This window comes from Ovis canadensis, chromosome 5 (genome assembly GCF_042477335.2).
Source record: "Ovis canadensis isolate MfBH-ARS-UI-01 breed Bighorn chromosome 5, ARS-UI_OviCan_v2, whole genome shotgun sequence".
Taxonomy (NCBI): domain Eukaryota; kingdom Metazoa; phylum Chordata; class Mammalia; order Artiodactyla; family Bovidae; genus Ovis; species Ovis canadensis.
The window spans coordinates 84839071-84864055 of NC_091249.1; the positions used below are offsets into that span (position 1 = coordinate 84839071).

Here is a 24985-nt window from a genome sequence, read left to right on the forward strand (position 1 = left end):
TAGTAACACCGCATCACCTGCATCTCCTCTCATTGCCCTGTAGTGAGTAATGGCGGGCCATCCGCACCGTATGGTGTCTGCGCTTTCAGAAAGCTTAGGAAGGAGCGAGGACCACCTGCCCTCTGTGCCTTTGAGTGCAGTTGTCACAGCAGGAGCTCACAGTGATGGAGCTCATCCTACCTCTCCAACAGGGTCATTTATGCATCTCACTGGGTTCTCACAGCCCCAACCAGAGATGAAACTCATCTCAGCTGAAAGCCAGAAGGATGGGCTGACTTGACCAGTGCCACTCAGGGAGTCAGTGTAAGCCAGAATTGCACATCAGACCCCTTGATTGCGCATCTAGGGTCTTCCTTTCTGTGGTCATAGTAAAGTAGTATGCTCCCTTCACAATACTCCCATGCTGAGTCCTCTAACCTTATTTCAGGGTCCCTCCAGTACCTGTCATCAATTTACCAACACTGTTCAAAGAACTCTGAGCCATTTTACCCTAACAGTAATGAGAGTGCTTATCTATGGAGTGTTTCTGATGGTCCGTACATCTGTCATCTCACTGCATCCCTGCAGCATGTTACCTATATCCCAGATGTTCAAGCTGGACTTAGAAAAGGCAGAGGAACCAGAGATCAAATTGCCAACATCTGTTGGGTCATAGAAAAAGCAAGAGAATTCCAGAAAAAAACATCTGCTTCATTGACTATACTAAAGCCTTTGACTGCATGGAGCACAACAAACTGTGGAAAATTCTTAAAGAGATGGCAACACCAGACCACTTACTTGCCTCCTGAGAAAACTGTATGCAGGTCAAGAAGCAACAGTTAGAACCAGACATGGAACAATGGACTGGTTCCAAATTGGGAAAGGAGCGTGTCAAGGCCTGCATATTGTCACCCTGCTTATTTAACTTATATGCAGAGTACATCATGCAAAATGCTGGGCTGGATGAGGCACAAGCTGGAATCAAGGTTGCTGGAGATATATCAACAACCTCAGACATGCAGATGATACCACTCTTAAGGCAGAAAGTGAAGAGGAACTAAAGAGCCTCTTGATGAAAGTGAAAGAGGAGAGTGAAAAAGCTGGCTTAAAGCTCAACATTCAGAAAACTAAGATCATGGCATCCGGTCCCATTGCTTCAGTTCAGTTGCTTGGTTGTGTCTGACTCTTTCCCATGGACTGCAGCATGCCAGGCCTCCCTGTCCATCATCAAGTCGTGGAGGTTACCCAAACTCATGTCAGTGATGCCATCCAACCATCTCATCCTCTGTCTTCCCCTTCTTCCCCCACTCTCAATCTTTCCCAGCATCAGGGTCTTTTCAAATGAGTCAGGTCTTCACATCAGGTGGCCATGGTATTGGAGTTTCAGATTCAACATCAGTCCTTCCAATGATCACCCAGGACTGACCTCTTTTAGGATGGATTGGTTGGATCCCTTTGCAGTCCAAGGGATTGTCAAGAATCTTCTCCAACACCACAGTTCAAAAGCATCAATTCTTCGGCACTCAGTTCAGTCCAACTCTCACATCCATACGTGACTACTGGAAAAACCATAGCCTTGACTAGATGGACCTTTGTTGGCAAGGTAATGTTTCTGCTTCTTAATATGCTGTCTAGGTCCCATCATTTCATGGCAAATAGATGGGGAAACAATGGAAACAGTGACAGACTTTATTTTCTTGGGCTCCAAAAATCACCGCAGATGGTGACTGCATCCATGAAATCAAAAGATGCTTGCTCCTTGGAAGAAAATCTATGACCAAACTAGACAGCATATTAAAAATCAGAGACATTATTTGCTGACAAAGTTCCGTCTAGTCAAAGCTATGATTTTGCAGTAGTCATGTATGGATGTGAGAGGGACCATAAAGAAGACTGAGTGTTGAAGAGTTGATGCTTTTGAACTGTGGTGTTGAAGAAGACTCTTGAGAGTCCCTTGGACTGCAAGGAGATCCAACCAGTCAATCCTAAAGGAAATCAGTCCTGAATATTCATTGGAAGGACTGATGCTGAAGCTGAAGTTCCAATAGTTTGGCCACTTGATGAGAAGAACTGATTCATTAGAAAAGACCTTGATCCTGGGAAAGATTGAAAGCAGGAAGAGAAGGGGACAAAAGAGGAGGAGATGGTTGGATGGCATCATGGACTCAATGGACATGAGTTTGAGCAATCTCTGGGAGATAGATGATAAAGGATAGTGAAGCCCGATGTGCTACAGTTCATGGGGTCGAAAAGAGTTGGACATGACTGAGTGACTGAACAACTACTATTCTCCCAGTTACCTCTGCATTTCAAATGAAGAAACTGCTGCCCAGGGAGACTAGGCATCTTGTCCAGGTCATATAGTCAGTTGATTCAAGAAAGTTCAACTCTAGAATTTATGCTCTTTAACCCCCATGCCAGGCAAGATCCCCCATGAGAAAGAAGTAGCCTTTGATTCTTGCTTGCTGACTGCTGGCATTTTTAGTGTCTGGCATCTCAGTGAGCTTGCATATCTAATCCTTAGGGCTCAGCAGACAGTCCACAAGATTATAAAGGGGATTATGGGGATCTTTTCCAGAAAATATTTTATCTTTTTTTTTTTTTTGGTGAGGGTACCTAAATGGGATGCTTTTAACCCTTACCACAGATACCCAGACTTGGGAACAAGCTTGGATGTCATCACAGCCAAATCCCCTCTTTTCCTGATGATAAAACTGGGTGCCAGGGAGGAGGGAAGTGAACTTTTCAAGACTGCACATTGAATCAGGGTCAGAACTAGGACAGATTTCACACCACCTGACTTCAGCCCAACAGCATACTGCTTTGCTCCAAGCTATGCATTATGTATTTCCAAACGGTGACACAGATAAAATGATTTAATGGGCATTTATTGCATGTCCATTTACTCTCTAGTCTCTAAGTGCCATGAGGGCAGAGACTGTGATGTGTCCCGGTGCCTGGCAGCCTGCAGGCACTCGCTCAAACCTTTGTTGCCTGACTCCTATCTAGGGCAAGACACTACCTCACCACCGATGAACTCACAGGGGCTCTTTGTTAAAACTGTTTCTTAGTATTTCCTTCCAATCATACAGCAATGCATTAAAAGAAGTTTGGCGAAGGGCCTACTTGTCTCTGGCACTGGCAGCAGGCCCAGCCTGCAGGTGTCAACGGCAGATGTCACGGCAGCTTTATCCATTCACACAGACTTGTTTCTGCAGGGCAGCTTCTTCCCGGTTCCCTTTGCCCACAGCCCATTGGTTTCCTATCTGGTTCGTTAACATTAGGAACTTGGCATGTAGGACACTTAGCAAGAAAGCAGCGCCCCTTACTCACCTCTGGGCCCTTTGGCTAGTCTATTTCTCTGAAGGAAGAGAAATACACATCTGTGGGGCTACTGGTTGTTCTGATTAGAGCTTTGTGGCAACCGGGCACCCAATCAGTTGGATTTCTTTCTATAGCAGAACCGCCAAGGCTTCCTCTTTGAAGAAGGTGCTCTCTGATCTCACACCACACCCTCAAGGATCCTGTTATTATCACTGGATTGTGTCTGCTGACAACTAACAGCAAAGTGAATGCTATGCTAAGTGGTTCCATATGTGTGTTAAGTCACTTTAGTTGTGTCTGACTTTTTGCGATCCCACATAGCTTGCCAGGCTCCTCTGTCCATGGGATTCTCCAGGCAAGAATACTGGAGTGGGTTGCCTCCTCCAGGGGATCTTCCCAACCTAGGGATTGAACCCGCGTCTCTAATGTCTCCTGTATTGTCTGGCAAGTTCTTTACCACAAATGTCACCTGGGAAGCCTGGCTTCCATGTATATTATGTCATTATAACAGCATTAAATAGCTATTATCATTCTCCCATTTTATTAGTGAAGTGAATGAGGCTAGCTGCAAATAAGTAACTTGTCTAAGGTCTCAAAATCAATAAAAGAGCTCAGTCCTGAACCCAGTTCTGCTGATGCTGGACCCAAACCCTTAAAAATGATGCCAGTAGTTCCCAAACTCTAACATGTACCTGGATCAGCTAGGCATCTTGTTTAAACACAGATGCTGATTCAGCAAGTCTGGAGTGAGGCCTAAGCATCTGCATTTCTATAAGCTCCCAAGGGGGCTCCTGCCTGCTGTGGGCCTGAGGACCACAGTTTGTGTACAAGGTTCTAAGCGCTATGGCTGCCCTATTGCTCCCATTTCCTCTCTGGCTGGGAGCATTCGACATTGAAAGCTGTGAGGAGGTGGCCAAGCTCCAATCCACTACTCTCCTCTCACTTTAAATGACAGTTCATTCACCTTGCTGACAATCATTGACTGAGTGCAGCAGATTGCCGCTGTGGGAACCCGCAGAGCCAGCGGTGGAAATGAACAGGAGCCCTGGTGTGCAGGCCTGGAACAAACTGTGGCCTCGTTCCTCCCGTGCCTCCATCTCCTCTTCCCCTCTCTATGACCTGTGCCTCTTATTCCAGCTACTGTTTAGAACCGCAAGTCTCCATTGGCTTGTATGGAAGGTCTAACCTACAAAAACCGGCAATCCCACCACTAGATGGTTTCTTCTTTTTGCTCTGGTTAACCTTTAATTTTGTCTCAAATTCAGCTCTGATGCTAACCCTTTCAGGAAGCTCCCCTGACTCCTAGTTTGATGTAAGTGCATTTCCTTTGGGCTTCTATGCACCTCTGCCCCCTTACATCCCAGCCTGAGAGCAGTGTCACTCGGGTTCTTCTTGCCCCTTCATTGGACTGCAAATGCCTGAAATCAGGGATGATGCCCCATTAGACTTTATATCCCCAGTGGCTAGAATGGTACTTGCCATAGTGTAAATGCTTGTTTTGTATTTGTTGGCTGACTGACAATAAATGAAAGGCTAGTCCAAGAAACGTAGATACTGAGAATAGATAGAATTGACAGATGAAGAGGAAGCAGACCCTTCCATCTGCTATTGGTGAGTGTCTGGACTGGTACAACCACTGGGGTAGTATCACTCCAAATTTTAAACGTGCACAAAATCTCAATTTAGCAGTCATACTCTAAGAATCTATTAAAAAAACTTATATACCTGTAGAAACAGATGATGGCTCAACCAGTCAACAGATTTTAACAGGCATTTAAAAAGTGACAAGGCAGCTCTCCACTGAATATCTGTCCATTTGTCTACATGCATGCAATATTCCTCAAGATTCATTAGGCTGAAGAGAAGTTCCGAGTCCAAGACAGTGCATGGTGCACTTTTATTTGTGGGAAAGGGTGTGCTTATGTGTATATTCCACTTGCATGCTTTTATTGGGTTTTCCAAAAAAGTTCCTTTAGGTTTTTTCATAAGAGCATATGAGAACCCAAACAAACTTTTTGGCCAACCTAAGATATAGCTTGAAGAAGGCAACAGCATCCCACTCCAGTACTCTTGCCTGGAAAATCCCATGGATGGAGGAGCCTGATGGGCTGCAGTCCATGGGGTTTCGAAGAGTCGGACACGACTGAGTGAGTTCACTTTCACTTTTCACTTTCATGCATTGGAGAAGGAAATGGCAACCCACTCCAGTGTTCTTGCCTGGAGAATCCCAGGGACGGGGGAGCCTCATGGGCTGTCGTCTGTGGGGTCGCACAGAGTCAGACACGACTGAAGCAACTTAGCAGCAGTAGCAGCAGCAAGACAAAGCTACAAGCACCTCTGGGAAGGACACAGGAAAGTTCAAATAATGGTTGTCTTTGAGTGGTGGGGAACAGAGGAGGGAAGAAGGCTTACTCTCCCATCTGCCCTTTGGTTCCTTATGAGTACTTAGCCATATGGTTGTATCCTATTGTGGACATAAACTTTCTCGGTTGCTGGGAAGTTGAAGGCTGAAGTACTATTTAGGGTAGTAATGTTTTGGCCCTTGTTAAGGTTGTGGTCTTGATATTGGGTTTGGGTGAAGAATAGGGAGAGTCCAGTGCTAGTAGTTGCATCCATGAAATTAAAAGATACTTGTTCCTTGGAAGAAAAGCTGTGACCAAACTAGAGAGCACATTAAAAAGCAGAGACATTACTTTGCTGACAAAGGTCTGTCTAGTTAAAGCTATGGTTTTTCCAGTAGTCATGTATGGATGTGAGAGTTGGACCATACAGAAAGCTGAGCACTGTAGAACTGATGTTTTCGAATTGTGGTGTTGGAGAAGACTCTTGAGAGTCCCTTGGACTGCAAGGAGATCCAACCAGTCAATCCTAAAGGAAATCAGTCCTGAATATTCATTGGAAGGACTGATACTCTGGCCACCTGATGCGAAGAACTGACTAATTGGAAAAGACTCTGATTCTGGGAAAGATTAAAGGCAGGAGGAGAAGGGGACAACAGAGGATGAGATGGTTGGATGGCATCACCGACTCAATGGACACGAGTTTGAGAAACTCTGAGAGTTGGTGATGGACAGGAAAGCCTGGTGTGCTATAGACCATGGGGTTGCAAAGAGTTGGACACGACTGAGTGACTGAACTGAACTGCTGCTGCTAAGTCACTTCAGTCGCGTCCGACTCTGTGTGACCCCATAGATGGCAGGCCACCAGGCTTCTCCGTCCCCGGGATTCTCCAGGAAAGAACACTGGAGTGGGTTGCCATTTCCTTCTCCAGTGCATGAAAGTGGAAAGTGAAAATTGAAGTGAACTCGCTCAGTCGTGTCCGACTCTTCAAAACCCCATGGACTGCAGCCCACCAGGCTCCTCCATCCATGGGATTTTCCAGACAAGAGAACTGGAGAACTGAACTGAATGTTAGTAAATATTTGCTTAAATAAAAGCACATGGATTGTTAAGGTGAGCTTTTCCCAAATGGGACAGAAACTCCAAGGGAAAAACTCAGTGGACTGGCAAAAAGAGAGTTCCCTACAATATTGATTCATTATAAAAGCCCTTACCAAAGTGGGTATAGAGGGTACATGTCTGAACATAATAAAAACCATCAATGACAAACCCACAGTCAACATAATATTCAATGGTGAAAGACTGAAAGCCTTCCCAACTAAAATCTAGAACAAGATAAGGATGCCCATTCTCACCATTTCTACTCAACATAGTATTGGAAGTCCTAGCCACAAACATCAGACAAGAAAAAGGAAAGGCATCCAAATTGGAAGGAAACAGATAAAATTGTCACTGTATGTTGATAGCATGCTAATATATGTATAAAACCCTAAAGATTCCACACAAAAACTACTAGAATTGCAAGGTGGCAGGATACAAGATTAACATTCAGAAACTGATTGTGTTTCTTTAAAACAAACAATGAAATATCAGAAAGGGAAAATTTAAAAAAATCCCTTTAAAAATCACATCAAAAAATATTTAGGAATATACCAGACCAAGGAGGTGAAAGATTTATATTCTGAGAACTATAATGCATTGATATAGGAAATTGAAGATGACACAAAGAAACAGAGAAAGAGTCCATGCTCTTGGATTAGAAGAATTAATACTGTTAAAGTGGCCATATTACCCAAAGCAATCCACAGATTTAAAACAATCTCTATCAAATTACCAGTGACACTTTCCACAGAACTAGAACAAATAATACTAAAATTTATAGAAACCATAAAAGACCAAGAATGGCCAAAACAATCCTGAGGGAAAAGGACAAAGCTGAAGGCATAACTCTCGCAGACTTCAGAAAATACTATAACATTATAATAATAAAAACAACATAGAATTGTCATAGAAACAGACATATGGATCAATAGAACAGGACAGAGGTCCCAGAAATAAACCCACACACCTATGGTCAATTAAGCTTCAACAATGGAGGCAAGAATATGCAATGCAGAAAAGACAGTTTCTTCAGCAAGTAGTGTTGGGAAAACTGGACTATTGCATGTAAATCAATGAAGTTAGAACACTCCCTCACAACACACACAAACATAAACTCAAAATGGCTTGAAGACTTAAATATAAGACATGACATCATAAAAATCCTAGAAGAGGACATAGGAAAAACACTCTCTGACATAAATCATAACAATATTTTTTTAGGTCAGTCTTCCAAGGCAATAGAAATAAAAGTAAAAATAAACAAATGAGACCTAACCAAACTTACAAGCTTTTGCACGGCAAAAGCTGTGCAAAAGGAAATACAAAAAGACACCCTATGGACTGGGAGAAAATATTTGCAAATGATGTGACTGGCAAGGTCTTAATTTCTAAAATGTATTAACAGTTTGTACAACAAAAAAGAAACAATCCAATCAAAAAATGGGCAGAAGACTTAAAAAGACATTTCTCCAAAGACATTAAGATGGCCAATAAGCACATGAAAATATGCTCAAAGACACTAATTATTAGAGACGTACAAGCCAAAACTATAATAAGCTATCACCTCACACCAGTCAGAAGGGCCATCATTAAAAAGTCTACAAGTAACAAAGGCTGGAGAGGGTGCAGAGAGAAGGGAACCCTCCTACCTGTTGGTGGAAATGTAAGTTGGTGCAGCCACTATGGAAAACAGTATGGAGGTTCCTTTAAAAATTAAAAATACTGTTGCCAAGTGATCCAGTAATCCCACTTTTGGGCATATATCCCGAGAAAACTCTAATTCAAAAAGATACATGCACCCCAATGTTTATAGCAACACTGTTTACAATAGCCAAAACATGGACGCAACCTAAATATCCACTGACAGATGAATGGATAAAGATGTGGTGTAAATGGAATACTACTCAGTCATTAAAAAGAACAAAAGAACACCACTTGCAGCAACATGGATAGATCTAGAGATTGGCATATGAAGCAAAGTAAGTCAGAAACAGAGAGACAAATATCATATGTTATCACTTATAGGTAGAATCTAAAATATGATACACCAGTAAAAAAAAAAAAGTGATAAAAATGAACTATATACATAACAGTGTTAGCTTCACAGATACAGAACTCTAATGTATGGTTACCAAAGGGGAAAGGAGGGGTAGGGAGGGATAAATTAAGAGTCTGGGATTAACACAGACAAACTACTATATATGAAATAAACAACAAGGTCTTACTGTGAAGCAAAGGAACTATATTCATTATTCTGTAATGAACCAAAATCAAAAAAAATGTGAAAAAGAATATATATGTGTATACATGAGTCACTGCTCTACACTAGAAACTAACACAACATTGTAAATCAACTGGTCTTCACCATAGAGAAAAATATCATATATTAACAAATATACATGGAATCCAGAAAAATGGCACCGATGAACCTCTCTGTAGGGCAGCAATAGAGATGCAGATGCAGAGGACAGACATGTGGGCACCTAGAGGGACAGGGAGGTAGGATACACTGAGAGTGGCGCTGATATACGAACCCTACCGTGGGCAACACAGAACCAGTGGGCGTTCCCTGAAAACAATGGGAGCTCAGCTCTGTGCTCTGTGTTGACTCCGAGAGGCGGGATGCGGCGGGGATCGGGTGGGAGGGAGGCTCAAGAGGGAGGGGATATATGTACACACATAGCTGATTCACTTCGTTATAGAGCTGAAATTAACACAACATTGTAAAGCAATTATAATCCAATAATAAAATTTAAAAATCTATACTTTAATAATTTTTTTTTAAAGGAAGGGAGTTTCCTTGATCTTGCAAGATCCAGTTCTTTCTTTATTTTGAAAAGTGAAAGTGAAGTTGTTCAGTCGTGTCCAACTCTTTGCAACCCCATGGACTTTAGCCTACCAGGCTCCTCTGTCCATGGGATTTTCCAGGCAAGAATACTGGAGTGGGTTGCCATTTCCTTATTTATTTTAATTGGAGGCTAATTACTTTACAATATTGTGGTGGTTTTGCCATACATTGACACAAATCAGCCACGGGTGTACATGTGTCCCCCCCGCCGTCCTGAACCCTCTCCCACCTCCCATCCCAACCTATCCCTCTGGGTTATCCCAGTGCACCAGCTTTGAGTGCCCTGTTTCACGCTTCGAACTTGGACTGGTTATCTATTTCACATATCGTAATATGCATGTTTCAATGCTATTCTCTCAAAGCATCCCACCCTTGCCTTCTCCCACAGAGTCCAAAAGCCTGTTCTTTATATCTGTGCCTCTTTTGCTGGTAAGATCCAGTTCTTAAGAATAGGGCTGTGGGCCCCCATTTGGGACCCTGGGAGCTAAGGGAAGCTAATCTGAGACAGGCCTCATCCATTTATTGCCCTGTGTAGTCATGTCACTTCCTAAAGGATTTTGCACGCTAGGTTAGTTAAATCCAGACTCTTATCTAACCTTGCTGTGGGAGTGTGCGCATGTGGGCTGTCCCAGCGCAGACAAGCGTGGCACAAGCATCTTCCCAGGAAGGAAAGGAAGACCAAGTTTCAAAAAAGAAGGCAGAGGGCCAAAGACAGCCTTCTTTACTTTCCTCCATTGAATCATTTCCAGACAGATGGGTGCGGCTGTGCCCACAGAAGGGAGAGGTGGTGAAGTATGGAGCTTAACCCACCCTGATGAAAACTTTATGATTAGGAAGATAGTGTTTGGTCTGATGACTGGAAAACATATTTCAAGTGGCATGTCTAAACAAAGACTTTGTACTCCAATCTTGGCTGCTCACAGACTGGGGGTGGGGGTGGGGTGGGCGGGGAGAGTATTTCATTTCCCGTCTACCAGGATTCTTAAATACTGGCTAAGGACTCCTTACTTTCCTAAGTATTGATATATTACCCCACCCTAAAGTCTCAGATATGACGGCAGCCAATTAGACAACAATTACCAATGCTACCTCGTTCTTTGTAGTAAAAGAAACAAGTCAGCTTTTGTTGTGGTGGTTGTTATTGTTGATGAACATTTTATTTTCGGTTTAGAGCAAAGGGCCGTGGAGGCCAACAATGGGCTTCTTTGAAGGGGGTTGGGTGTTCCGCCATGACCTGGCATCTCTAGGGCTTCAGAGGCAAGTTCTGGCTGGGTTTACAAAGGGAAGGTAAAGCACTGTTGGTGCCAAGAGATTGTCCGACTAGACTGGATGCCAGATGGGCAGGTGGAAGAGGAGACAGCATAGAGTTTGCCAAGAGTGGGTGGGGGTGGGAGTCAGGAGCTAGGAGCCAGGGCATCTTCCTGGGGCTGCCACAGACGTTCTCCACAGACAAATTCAAGGATCTGATATTCTAGCCACAGAGAGTATACAGGCTACTATCAGACCCCTTTAAGGCAGCTTAAATCACCCCCTTCAGCCAATGCCTCCCAAGTTGTAGAAGGCACCTATTTGAACCAAATGAATATTTCTGAGTGGGGTGATAGTGTGCTTAGAGAGGTTCTTAGTGGCTGCTCAGTAGAATCATTAGAAATCAAAATATAAATACTCAGGCCCCACCCTAGACCAAATAGTCCAGAATACCAGGGGGGAGGATTCCACATATTTTTTGAAAACTCCCATTTCTTCTCCCTGTCATCACTTAGGTGAACATTTGTCCAAGGCGGACAGCTTTCCTTTAGAATGTCATTGAAAACTTCTATTACTTATCCCTCTGTCTAGAATACAGTATTTTAAGAATTAAATCCTCAAAACCAACTCACGAGGCATAACAGTAATCCTTTCTTGAGGTAAGAATATTGAGGTTTCCACGCAGTGAACTGACCAAAGCCACAGATCTGATACACAGGGGAGCTGAGATGAACACCTGGGGGCATGTGACCCCAAACGTGCCTAATTCACAGCTGGAAGCGACCTTGCTGGTCAGCACAAGTGTCATATTCTTTGACTTTTAGAAGAGCCAGTGAGAGATGAAACAGGGACAGAAAGAGGTTGAGCATATTGCTTAAGACCACCCAGCAAACCTCGGCAGAGTTGAAACCGGAGCCCACGTTTCTGGACTCTAGGCCTGGTGCCCACACCCCCCAAACAAATAGCTGGGGTGCTATTGACTGACTAACCTCAGATTTTCAGTCTGAAAATTTAGCAGTTCATAGAAGGAACACATTACCATCTTCCCCTGCCCAGGCAACAAGAATTGGATATTACTGTGTCAATTTCCTTATTCTTCCTGAGGGAATTTAGCTAGAACTGGACTTCAAATGTGCCAGCCAGGGCAAATCGATGACATTCAAGAGCTGGAAATAGCTCATAGGTGCATGTGCCCCTTTCAGTGACCATCAGCTAAGGGCCCTGAATAAAAGTTATACTGAGTGAATCAGGGCCGCAGTTTTTCCTGGGCTCTGAAATTTGTCAGACTGAACAGGGACCAATGAATCTGTGTATCCCAACTATTATCTACACAGGAAAACCTCCTTTTTCTCCTGGAGGAGACATTCTCAGATACACGGGATACCTGTGGTATCCAGAACTGGAAGAAACCAAAAGACACCAGCAGCACAAGATTTAGTCCCCGTGCCCAAAGAGAACTCACTGAATTCATTGTCCAAACATTTAGGTAAAGAGCTGGGGGAAGAGCATTCCATTGAGAGGGGACGGAATAAAATCAGAGAAAGACTTGACAATATGCATATCCTATTGTTACTTCTTTTGGGAAAATCAAAAAGAAAAATAAAAACCAAAATATTCCCAGAGTCATCAATGGATCATTATTCTTGCAGGTTTGTAAGTATCACATGTCTTAACACATTGCTATTTTTTATCCTTGTTATTATTGTGTTTATGTGCAAAATAACATACATGTACAGAATGTACATTATTACATGCAGTATATAAGTACGTGAGTTAACTTTGTACATACTTAAATTAGATAAATAACAACCCAGAAGATACAGACTCAAAGAATTTCTTGTCACAGTCAGAAAACACAGTCCTGGGTAATGAATACTAGGTAGCAATGTAGAAAAGGCTTTTGATATCAAGTCAGAATCCAAAAAAGCAGCAGCTATAATTTATGTGCATGACGACTGCAAAAAATGTTAACACATGGAGTTTGTGTGTGTGAGTATGTGTGTGTGTATAATGAGGGGAATGAAAAGACTGGAATGAAATTCACCAAAATGGTCATTTTGAAAATCTAATCTTCTAATAACAGGAAGATAGCACTTTCGGTCCCTCTGTGAGTATATGTGTTTTGTTCAAGCTACCAGGGGGTCCCTGAGGCCTTCTCTGTAAGTATCAGTCAGTCAGTTCAGTTGCTCAGTCGTGTCTGACTCTTTGTGACCCCATGAATCGCAGCACGCCAGGCCTCCCTGTCCATCACCAACTCCCAGAGTTCACTGAAACTCACATCCATCAAGTCAGTGATGCCATCCAGCCATCTCATCCTCTGTCGTCCCCTTCTCCTCCTGCCCCCAATCCCTCCCAGCATCAGAGTCTTTTCCAATGAGTCAACCCTTAGCATGAGGCCAAAGTGCTGGAGTTTCAGCTTCAGCATCATTCTTCCAAAGAAATCCCAGGGCTGATCTCCTTCAGAATGGACTGGTTGGATCTCCTTGCAGTCCAAGGGACTCTCAAGAGTCTTCTCCAATACCACGGTTCAAAAGCATCAATTCTTCAGCGCTCAGTTTTCTTCACAGTCCAACTCTCACATCCATACGTGCTGCTGCTGCTACTGCTACTAAGTCGCTTCAGTTGTGTCCGACTCTGTGCAACCCCATAGACAGCAGCCCATCAGGCTCCCCCGTCCCTGGGATTCTCCAGGCAAGAACACTGGAGTGGGTTGCCATTTCCTTCTCCAATGCATGAAAGTGAAAAGTCAAAGTGAAGTTGCTCAGTCATGTCCGACTCTTAGAGACCTCATGGACTGCAGCCTACCAGGGTCCTCCGTCCATGGGATTTTCCAGGCAAGAGTACTGGAGTAGGGTGCCATTGCCTTCTCTGCACATCCATACATGACCACTGGAGAAACCATAGCCTTGATTAGACGGACCTTTGTTGGCAAAGTAATGTCTCTGCTTTTGAATATGCTATCTAGGTTGGTCATAACTTTCCTTCCAAGGAGGAAGCATCTTTTAATTTCATGGCTGCAGTCACCATCTGCAGTGATTTTGAAGCCCCCCAAAATAAAGTCTGACACTGTTTCCACTGTTACCCCATCTATTTCCCATGAAGTGATGGGACCAGATGCCATGATCTTAGTTTTCTGAATGTTGAGCTTTAAGCCAACTTTTCACTCTCCTCTTTCACTTTCATCAAGAGGCTTTTGAGTTCCTCTTCACTTTCTGCCATAAGTGTGGTGTCATCTGCATATCTGAGGTTATTGATATTTCTCCTGCAATCTTGATTCCAGCTTGTGCTACTTCCAGCCCAGCGTTTCTCATGATGTAATCTGCGTAGAACTTAAATAAGCAGGGTGACAGTATACAGCCTTGACGTACTCCTTTTCCTATTTGGAACCACTTTGTTGTTCCATGTCCAGTTCTAACTGTTGCTTCCTGACCCACATATAGGTTTCTCAAGAGGCAGGTCAGGTGGTCTGGTATTCCCATCTCTTTCAGAATTTTCCACAATTTATTGTGATCCACACAGTCAAAGGCTTTGGCATAGTCAATAAAGCAGAAATAGATGTTTTTCTGGAACTCTCTTGCTTTTTTGATGATCCAGCAGATATTGGCAATTTGATCTCTGGTTTCTCTGCCTTTTCTAAAACCAGCTTGAACATCTGGAAGTTCACGTATTGCTTAAGCCTGGGTTGGAGAATTTGGGGCATTACTTTACTAGCGTGTGAGATGAGTGCAATTGTGCGGTAGTTTGAACACTCTTTGGCATTGCCTTTCTTTGGGCTAGGAATGAAAACAGACATTTTCCAGTCCTGTGGCCACCGCTGGAGTTTTCCAAATTTGCTGGCACATTGAATGCAGCACTTTAGAAGACCCTGAATGATGTGTTCTCTAGAGGAAGAGCTTGATGCCGAGGACAGTGGAATGGGACAGGAGTCAGAGGCTGTGGCTCTGGACTTGGCTTCTAGGGCATGCTGCCTCATCTTCGGGAACAAACTCAGTTTCTTCACCTGCTGCCTAGATGTTTAATGGTAACTCTCTCAGTGGATCAAATGTGAAAAGGGACCATAAGCAGAAAACCCCAAATTTGCAAAGTTCAACATCCTAGGAGCCAAGCAGTGAGCCTAAGGGACGGAGGTGGACTGGGTAAATTTGACAGAGATGTCTTCTGCTTCATAACAACTTAAGACTCTCTGATTATCACAATAAATACATTCTCCCATTTTTCTTGAAACCTGTAAGCCTTATGGGTTCATCTTCCATTTTTCTACTTTATAGAAACATGCACATGTCAGATATCTCTCTTTCCTATCAACTGTATTTTAGAAAAATGTACATAGTGAACTTGCTGCTGGGCCTCAGCGCAGGGATGGGTATAGAGAGAGGGGGTGGGGGACATGATGAGCTGAGGATGGCACACCCAGCCTGGGGAGCGCGGACTTCTTAATTCAAACCAGTTATCACCACAGGGAAACACTGGCTTAGTGGGGAGACTTTTTCTAATTCCATTTCGAAATCTCTCAATTTTAAGACACTGAACATTTGAAATTAACAGACTCGTACATGCCTAACAAAACCCATTCAGATTACAAACAAGACCAAGGGCTGCCATTTTGAAAGCAATTCAGGGTTTATATACCCTTCTCTTTCATGCCATGGAACCATCCCATATCTCTCCTCAAGAAAGGTCACTTGTAATTCAAAGAGGGAAAGGCAGGCACTTACTATGGAGCTGCTGAAGGCCACAGAGGGCTGTGAGATTTCACAGCGCCCCATAGACCGTTGTCGCGAGTGGCCTTGGATGGGTACACGAGCACTCTGGCTCCTCCTCAGAGGCTGGGACCCTCCTTGGCCCCTCATTGCTGCTGGGCCCTGGTCCCTTCGGGCTGGGAAGGACAAGCACCGGTATTGGGTCCACTCTTCACTGTCTGAGTCCAGCTCCTTTGGGGTCTCTAGTCGCTTAGCTGCAAGAAAGGAATCTGGTTATTGCATCAGTCATACCTTGGCCATATCATGGTTGGGAGATGCTAGACTTTGGGGGTGAAGCTAAAAGAGCATGGTGTAAGAACATTATGCTGCTCTAGATACCAGACAGCTGGTTACCCTGACTGGTGAAAGTGGAGTGCAACTTGGTCACACAGGTTCAAATCCTGGCCCTCCTACCTCCTATCTATGTGACTTTGAGCTTCGCATAACCCACGCCTCTACTTCCTCAATTAGGGGTTATAAAAACTATCCAACTCATTGTTTTGAAGACTTAATGATATAATGGTATGTATAAAAGACTTAATATATAACAATATAAAAGTGATAAGCATACTCTAAGTACTGGTAATGGTAGCTGTAATTATTAAGATTAGAAACTCCCATGTACCTGGTTATCACTGTGGCAAAGGGGATTGGACTGCCTATAGTACCTTCTCTTTTCTCTTTCTTAATCCCTCCCACAAAAGAATGAAGAATGAAGGAAGTGGTGTGTGTGTGTGCGTGTGTGTGTGCGTGTGTGTGTGTGTGTGCGCGTGCACATGTGTGCTGTGGGGGGAAGGAACTGAGGGGATCAGTCAGCTGTATCAGCCACCTTCAGTCTATGCAAGATGACAACCCAGGCATTTCCTAGCCACATCCCCTAAGGCAAAGCTTTGTGTCAGTGAACCCCAAGAGGTCAGTTAGCATGGAGGGCATTTCCTGATTGTATCCCATCCCACCATGCGCTTCCACCTGGGCCTGTCCTGTCAGGTAAGGTAACCTGAAAAATTCCTAAACTTTGGTTGCAGGACTGGAACATAATTTGGACATCTTCTCAGTGCATTCCTGACAGATAAAAATCCTGTGTCAATTACACCAGGCAAAGATCCACTGAGGACAAAGATCAACCAGCTGGAGGGCTACCACACGGGAGATTACCCATAGCCTTCAGGAACAAATGAAAGTTTACAAGTGATAAGAACAGCATTGATCTGTGACAAGGAGGCCGCAGGGATACAGGAAGCTACTTCCCACAGAGCCACTAAGCTTTTGCAAGAGCCAGGAGAATGGGTTTTAATCACCACTCTCTTAGGAGAGCAGGGGTGATTTCTTTATAAGAAGGATGGGGCCCCCAGGAGCCCCCTCGTACCATTTTCTTGGTGAGAATACTCGTGGCCCATGATGGTACAACGCCGGAACACCATCTTGTTCTCAGTCAGCGTTCCTGTCTTGTCGGAGAAGATGTACTGGATCTGACCCAAGTCCTCAGTGATGTTGAGGGCTCGACACTGAATGGATAAGTCAGTCTCTTCATCATACAGGTCAAGGTCGTTGTGCAGGAAGAAGACTTGCCCGAGCTTCACCAGCTCAATGGACACGTACAGGGAGATTGGGATCAGTATCTGTGGGGAGATGGAGTCCCACTGTGTCAGATAAAGAGGCTGGTCTGCCATCTCAGGACCTACCTGAGTGATGGATTAGCAAAAGCATTTCATGAAAAGCTCAGGCCAGCTCACGCAGTGGGTTTTCTCCGAGAAATTAAAGCTCAGTGACCTCATGCCTGCCTTGGGATCCTTAGGAGAATCTGAAAAAAACAGGCCTTCCTGAGCCAGGAATATTTGATATGGGGTAGACACTCACCACTGCTTGTTTAATGACTGAGCTGGAAGGAGTAAGGAGCTCTAGTTAATTTACAGAGTCATGCTGGGTTCAGGTGTGCAGCAAAGTGATTTCATTCTCTCTATATAACATTATATATACTTTTTCATGTTCTTTTCCATTACAGTTTATTACAAGACATTGATAATACTTTATACAGTAGATTCTTGTTATCTGCTTTATATATGATAGTTGCTGCTGCTGCTAAGTCACTTCAGTCGTGTCCGACTCTGTGCGACCCCATAGATGGCAGCCCACCAGGCTCCCTCACCCCTGGGATTCTCCAGGCAAGAACACTGGAGTGGGTTGCCATTTCCTTCTCCAATGCATGAAAGTGAAAAGTGAAAGTGAAGTCGCTCAGTTGTGTCTGACTCTTCGGGACCCCATGGACTGCAGCCCACCAGGCTCCTCCATCCATGGGAGTTTCCAGGTAAGAGTACTGGAGTGGGGTGACATTGCCTTCTCTGATATATGATAGTGTGTTTCTGCTAATCCCAGACTCCTAATTTATGTCTCTCCCTCTCTTTTCCCTTTGGTAATCCTAAATCTGTTTTCTATTCAGATTTATTGTTGATCACTGCCCACTGATGTAGCTCAGATGGTAAACAATCTGCCTCCAATGTAGGAGACCTGTGTTCAATCCATGCATCAGGAAGATCCCCTGGAGAAGGAAATGGCAACCCACTCCAGTATTCTCGCCTGGAGGATTCCAAGGATAGAGGAGCCTGGTGGGCTACAGTCATGGGGTCGCAAAGAGTGGGACATGACTGAGCGACTAACACACACACACAAATACTGAGTGCTGTTTTAGGTCCTTCAAATGGTAATGAGTAGAACAAAAGCCCTGGCCTTGAAGACCTCCCAGTCCAGTAAAGAAACAAAAAATCTATATTGAGTGGTGGCAAATCTCATGGAAGAAAAAAAAGAATAAAATGAAAAGTGAAGGCTGGGAGGGCGTATTTCAGAAACCACAACCTTTGTGCTGAGACCTGAAGAAATGAGGGTGTGAGCCTGAGGTTATCTGTGGGAGGAGGCGTGTTCCAGGCAGGGCACGGGCCGGCAGCTGGGTGTCTGCAGGGCCGGGGTGAGAGTCAGCAGGCGTGTGTGCCAGTGTGTGGGAGACAGCTCAGAGATGTGGTCCCCGAGGGAGCAGGGCCCAGATCACTTAGGCCTTGTTGGTCGCCTCAGAACTTTGTATTTCCCTTTGTATTCATTTCACTTTTGGTTATGAAACCATCAGAAGGTTCAGGGCAGAGGAAGAGCATGACTTCCTCCTCACGTTTAAAAAGGGTTACTTTGCTCCATGAGTGAATGAACTAATGAATGAAAAAAGTTGCCAGTTGGAGGACCAAGAAACATGCTCAAGTACCGTAAGATCTCAAACAGACTGGGTTTTGTCAAAACAAAACTACAGCTTCCCCTATCTTTTCATAGACCGTAATTCTTATTGGGCCTGAGGTTTTTTTTAAATCTCTTTATACCTCACTGTAGGTGTTCACCTATAAGTAGGGGCCTTTCTTACCTCTCTCTTACAGGTGCTCTGTCTTTTGCCTTCTTTTCTCCTATGTATGGTGCTGGTTCTTCTTCAGTCTAACAAATATGAAAACGCTAACTTGTGTTTCTTTCTCTGAATGCTTGGGGCTTGAAAGTTTTCTGTCATTCTTTGCGCTGTGTTATCCTTGTGGTTCTCAGGTCAGAAGGTGCACCAGTTCTAGGTCTGGCAGCAGGACAGGCACCCGTGGGTCTCTGCTGCAATCTTACTTTTAAATACAAGAGCCTGATAAATATTTCCCTCTGTTATCATCTGAGGCCAAGGTCCTCTCCTCAAGGCAGGGCTGGTCCTGACATTATACCAGATACGAATACTCTCAAAGACCCATAAGAAGCACTAAATGTTTCCTCATCTCAGTCCAGTTAGTTCTTTCTCAAAGTCAGTACTGAGTTTTCTTTTTCTGCAAAGTTGTATAGGTGTTGGCTGTAGGTCTTTTGAGCCCCGAGTTGGGGAGGACCTCCTACCTGGAGCAGGATGATCATGGTGAGGAACATGTAGAAGCCCCCAAGAGCAAGGGGAAGGTAGTTGCCCTTGGCGTCTGGCACGTCAAAGGGAGGGTGCTCTGTGAAGGTTCCATTCCAGAGGCCGTGACCTGAGAGGAGGCAAAGCCAAGCATGAGACAAAATCTCCACTTAATCTTAAATTGGTCAATTACATCAGCCCATCCCTGACCTACTGCCAGAAATCAGTGTGCTTTGGAGGAGCACATCCTTGTTCTATATAACACTGTGTGTGTATGTATTCATTTAGCTCTAAGGTGGTCTTTCACATACCCTACATTTCAATCTTTCCTCCTAGCAGAGGAAACTAGCATGGTGATTATTTAGATCTTGTTTAAGTCCTATTATACAGGAGTTGGAAATAGAAAAAGGGGCAAGAGTTTGTTTCTTTTCTCCCTCATGCACCCACCCATCCAATCATCCATCCCTCAATCCATCCATCCATCCATCGACTCTGTTTACTCACTCCTCCTTGCCTCTCGCCTTCCCTCTCTTTATCCAAAATTTATTAATTCAAAAAGGAGTTGGTCCTACTTCTTGTCTTTGAGGAGTTCCCTACCAAGTCATGGAGTCTGATGTAAAGATGCAAATCTCACCTGGCATGAGCTAGATCCTGGAATGTTATAAGAGCCCATAGCAACAGCCTCAGATACGGACTGAACCCTCTGTTTCTCTAATTATAAATGGGGATAGCAACACCCATCAAGTGCAGATTGATAAGTGCAACCGGCACTGAGCTCTCTGAATCTCAGCATCCTTATCTATCAATTAGTAATAGTACCTTCCCCATGGGGTTATTGTGAGAGCAGGATCGCCCAATGTGTATAACGCTCTTGGCTCCAGGATAGAAACTATAGAGAATAGAAGCAAAAAGGATGCCACCCTGCCTCTAAGATACTTCTTTGCCCAAGAGGTTGGGCCAAATACCATCATACACAGCAGAATAAAGGAGACTTATAGATGTGAGCTTAAGGGCCAAATATATGGTACTGAGTAAGGATCACTGGCTTTCAGAGGAGCTAGAGATCATAAAAGAAATCAGAGCAGGCTGCCTGGAAGAGGAGGCCTAGAAGGATACTGAAGCCCAGGTGGGTACTGGGTGATCAGAAAGGCCTGGGGAAGATAATCCAGACAAATGAAAAAGAAATTCCATCTTCATACATTAAAGTAGTGAAGTGAAAGTCGCTCAGTCGTGTCCGACTCTTTGCGACCCCATGGACTATACAGTCTTTGGAATTCTTCAGGCCAGAATACTGGAGTGGGTAGCTGTTCTCTTGCCAGGCTCCTCTGTCCATGGGATTCTCCAGGCAAGAATACTGGAGTGGTTGCCATTTCTTCCTCCAGGGGATTTTCCCGACCCAGGGATCAAACCCAGGTCTTCCACATTATAGGCGAATTCTTTATCAGCAGAGACACCAGGGAAGCCTGGTAAAGAAATGTGTGATAAATAACCCTGGAATGGTGCTCATCTGGGAGCCATCACCTCCTACAGGAGCTATACTTTAGTTAGGTGCCAACAGAGCCCTGTCACTCTATGAGTTGTTATTCTCAGACAAGAGAATCCTGCCCCTCCCCATTACTTTCTCAAAGTATTTCTTATTTGGGGCACTCTACCAAGCTGCTTCTGGTTTGCCTAAATCTTGTCTAACTCTGTGACCCTTTAATCATTAGCTTCCTTTCTCTAGAGACACAGTGACATGATCTTCAATGTCCTTTCCAGGTTTGATGGTCCCTAAAAAACCTTCCCCAAACAGAGCCAAGAGTTTCGCAGCATCTCTGGGGACACAGATGGACCACAAAACCAATGGGTGGTTTTCTTGTTTGCTGGCTTCTGCTCACTTCAGGTTCTGTCCTTCCAGCTTTGAGCCCCTCTTGGAGTGCCATGAGATACACCTGGGAAGCGCATTCATTCAAAACTCCAGGCCATGCACAAGACTAAACCCCACTGTCTTCACTGTGGTGACAACATAAGAACTTTGTGGGCTGAGCAGTGTTTTAGGCCTTGGACGCTGTCTTTTAAAAACAGTGATGAGGACTTCCCTGGTGGCACAGTGTCTAAGATTCTGTGCTCCCAATTGCAGGGGGCCTGGGTTAGATCCCTGGCCAGGGAACTAGATTCCACATGCTGCAACTAAGACCTGGCACAGTCAAATAAATACATATAAATAAATATTAAAAAGAAATAGTTTCTAAAAAATAAAGTATAACAACAGTGATCGGTGCGATTTCTGATAGAAGCAAGTGAAGAGCAAACGAGACAGCTGCTCCCTGGTGCAGAGTCAGCAGGGGGCTCTGGACTCAGCATATAAGTCCTTCAATTTGATCCTCCCTGCTTCTTTTAAGGCCTCCTTTAGGGTGCCAAGAACCATCCTTAGTGTTTTAAGCCATAGAGGGGGAGAGTAAGAACGAGCATCGTACTCACTGCCCTGCCTACCCTCCAAGGATCGACTGAAATAACTCCGGATGACTCCTCCCACAGCGGCCTACACTGGCTGTAGTCTCAGCCTGCTTCTGTTCAGGGTTCCATTCCTGGCCTTGCTCTTGCCAAACAGCCAAACTTTCCTCTGCAAAAGAATGATTTTCCCTCCTGCCGCTCTGCTTTGTCTGTGCTGTCCTTGGGGTAAAGCGTCCACTCTTTTCTTTCACAGCTGCCGGCCCCATCCTGTCCCTGCCACTTCCCTCTTCTGGTGAGAATAAGCTTCAGCAAGACTTCCTTCCTTGATGCTCCTATAACACCCACAGCAGGCGGAATGATGTCCCCTAAGGCGTCTGTGTACTCGACCAGGGGCCCTGTGAATATGCAGATGGGCTTTGCATACAGGATTGAGTGAAGGACCCTGAGATGGCGAAGAGGAGCCTGGATTATCTGGGTGGGCCTGATGATGGTATTACCAATGACCTTATAAAAAGGAGGCACAGGGAGATATGCCCACAGACAAGGAGAGGGAGATGTAAAGTAAGGCACTTTGAAAATGAAGGCATGCGTGTGTGTGTGTGCTCATTCACTTAGTTGTGTCTGACTCTTCGTGACCCCTCTGCACTGTAGCCCTTCAGGCTCCTCTGTACGTGGGATTCTCCAGGCAAGAATACTGGAGCCATTTCCTTCTCCAGGGGATCTTCCTGACCCAGGGACGGAGCTCGAGTCTCCTACGACTCCTGCATTGGCAGGCGGATTCTTTGCCACCTGCAAGTCCTGAAAATCCCCCAATGCAGCAAATGCAGAAACCCAGGTGGCCAGTAGAAACCAAAAAGACAAGAGGCCACTTTCCCCGCCCAGGGTCTCCGGAAGGAGCCAGTCCTGCAGGCACCCTGGTCTTAATCCAGTGAAATTGATTTTGGACTTCTGAACCCCGGATATGTAGCAGAATCAGCTAGTGTTGTTTTAAACCACTCGATTTGCATTAACCTTTTACAGCAGCTCAAGGAAACAAACACAGTACCTGGTGCCGCCCTCACTGAATGCGACAGATGGTGTTATTGATTCTGTTCTCAGGCTGGACTTGTTCCTGCTGGACTCTGAGGACCTTCCTGCTCTCTGAGGACAGTCCTGTGATTGATTCATCTGTTACCCTCTCTGGGTAAGGGGGTGCCTGGGTTCAGGAAGTATTTCCTGAATAGACACATAACAGATGCTCTTCCTACGATTTAGGGCACATACACCTTTTAGAACAATGTCACTTGCATTCTTGGCTGAATGAGCCCCCTGGTAAATACAGAGCAGGCTTGCTTTCATTTATTAACTTCTTTTCGTAGATAAGGAAACTGAGGCTCTGTGTTGAGGCAACTGGCACAAAAGAAACGGAAGCTGCCTGTGGGGTTGTTCTTTCCAGAACATTCCATACCTACAGCTCCAATGAGGCACATGAGGAAGAGGATGCCGATGCAGGAGAAGATGTCTCTGTTCATGCGCCGCTCGATCTGGCTGCGTTTGTACCGCGGGCCGCTGTTGTTCAGCATGGCTTTTGTCTCATGGCCTTTGCGGGAGAAGTAAGATCGTCAGTCGTTGGCCCCCCATTTGCCTCTGGCTCTTCCCGCAGGAGATTTACCTCCGTGCAGGGCAGGGACAGAGTGCAGACAGACAGAATGGATGTGTGGACACGGGAGGGGACTTGGGGTGGTGGTGGGATGAAACAGGAGAATAAGATTGATATGTATACACTATCGTGTGTAAACAAGATCGCTAGTGGGAAGCTGCTGTGCAGCACAGGGAACTCGGCTCAGTGCTCTGTGGTGACATAGAGGGGTGGGATGTGGGGGGCGGGGAGGGGGGGCTCAAGAAGGAGGGGATATATTATACAATATATGTGGATACAAATGGCTGATTCACGTTATTGTATAGCAGAAATTAACACAACACTGTAAAAGCAATTCTACTCCAACTGAAAAAAAAACTTAAAAAATTAAAAAAAACAAGAGAGGCTTCATTCTCTAACCTGGATGTGTACTGGCATAGGGAGGTTCTGGGAGCAGCTGGAGAGACCTCACACAATTGGTCAGCAGGTTTTTATGGAACACCTCCTACCTGCCGGACATGGGGGGTGGGCAGGGCGCACAGACCAGGCCCCTGTGCACAGGCTGTGTCCTACACAACTCAAGAGGTAGCCCTCACTTTGTAGCTGTCATCGATTTGTAAGCCTCTTAGGACACATTTCTAGCAAATGACAGGAGGCTGTCTTCTAATTTGCTCAAAGGGGCTGTTGTGGGTTAGTGGTGGGATACAGTAGTTAAGACAGATGATTCACATGCTGGTGAAAATACACAAGTAAACAAGGTCATTACAGTTGGTGATAAGTCCCATGAAGTAAACAATAAATAAGGGCTAACAAAATAAGAGATGCCGTTAGAGAGCATGGTCATGGAAGGTTTCTCAGAGGAGGTGACATTTAAGGGAGACATGTTGAAAGAGAAAAGTTGGTAGAAAAGGGCTTTGGGCTGGAGAACAGTACATGCCAAGGCCCTGTGGCAGCACTGTACTTGAGGCCAGTCATTTTCATGCTTGCTTCTTTGCTAAGGTGTTTGTTGCTTGTGCAAGAGCGTAGTGGCCAAAGGCCTCCACCCAGCATTAACTCTGGGCAGCTCCTCTCCTGTCTTGGAGCTCTGCATAAAATTTTGTTCAAAGAAAAAATAATAAAATTTAAAAACTACTGATCTTATCCAGTCGCTTGCCCCTTTTCTCCAGTTGGAGAATCCCATGACAGAAGCATAGAAGGGACTTGTTCCAAGTGAAAGGATACATGAACGTCAGAGCCGCGTGGAGAACCCAGGATGCTGATTCCCACTCTATTTCTCCTTCCACTGACCCCTGGTACCCAAGTCACCCAGCCAAGAGCTGACAGTCTAACTAAGCCTTGTCTTTAAACAGAGCCTTTCCTTTGGGGCTGCTAAATTTTAATTACTGTGCCATACCCCTCAGAAGACAAATTAAAAGACACCAGTCACATGTTTCCTGTGCAAAATGAAAGAGAACCAATACATCAGC

At 44.8% G+C, this 24985-nt stretch overlaps 1 protein-coding gene across 2 annotated transcripts in view; it reads right to left on the reverse strand.

The window, feature by feature from the left end:
• The window catches only part of ATP10B (ATPase phospholipid transporting 10B (putative)), a 383816-nt gene that overhangs the window by 60249 nt on the left and 298582 nt on the right, over window positions 1-24985 (reverse strand). For both annotated transcript variants that reach the window (XM_069592540.1, XM_069592541.1), the window contains 4 exons: window positions 23349-23480; window positions 19471-19598; window positions 16946-17198; window positions 15556-15794 (listed from right to left, as the gene is read on the reverse strand). In XM_069592540.1, coding sequence (XP_069448641.1) covers window positions 15556-15794; window positions 16946-17198; window positions 19471-19598; window positions 23349-23480 — 752 coding nt within the window. The remainder of the gene's footprint in view (window positions 1-15555; window positions 15795-16945; window positions 17199-19470; window positions 19599-23348; window positions 23481-24985) is intronic.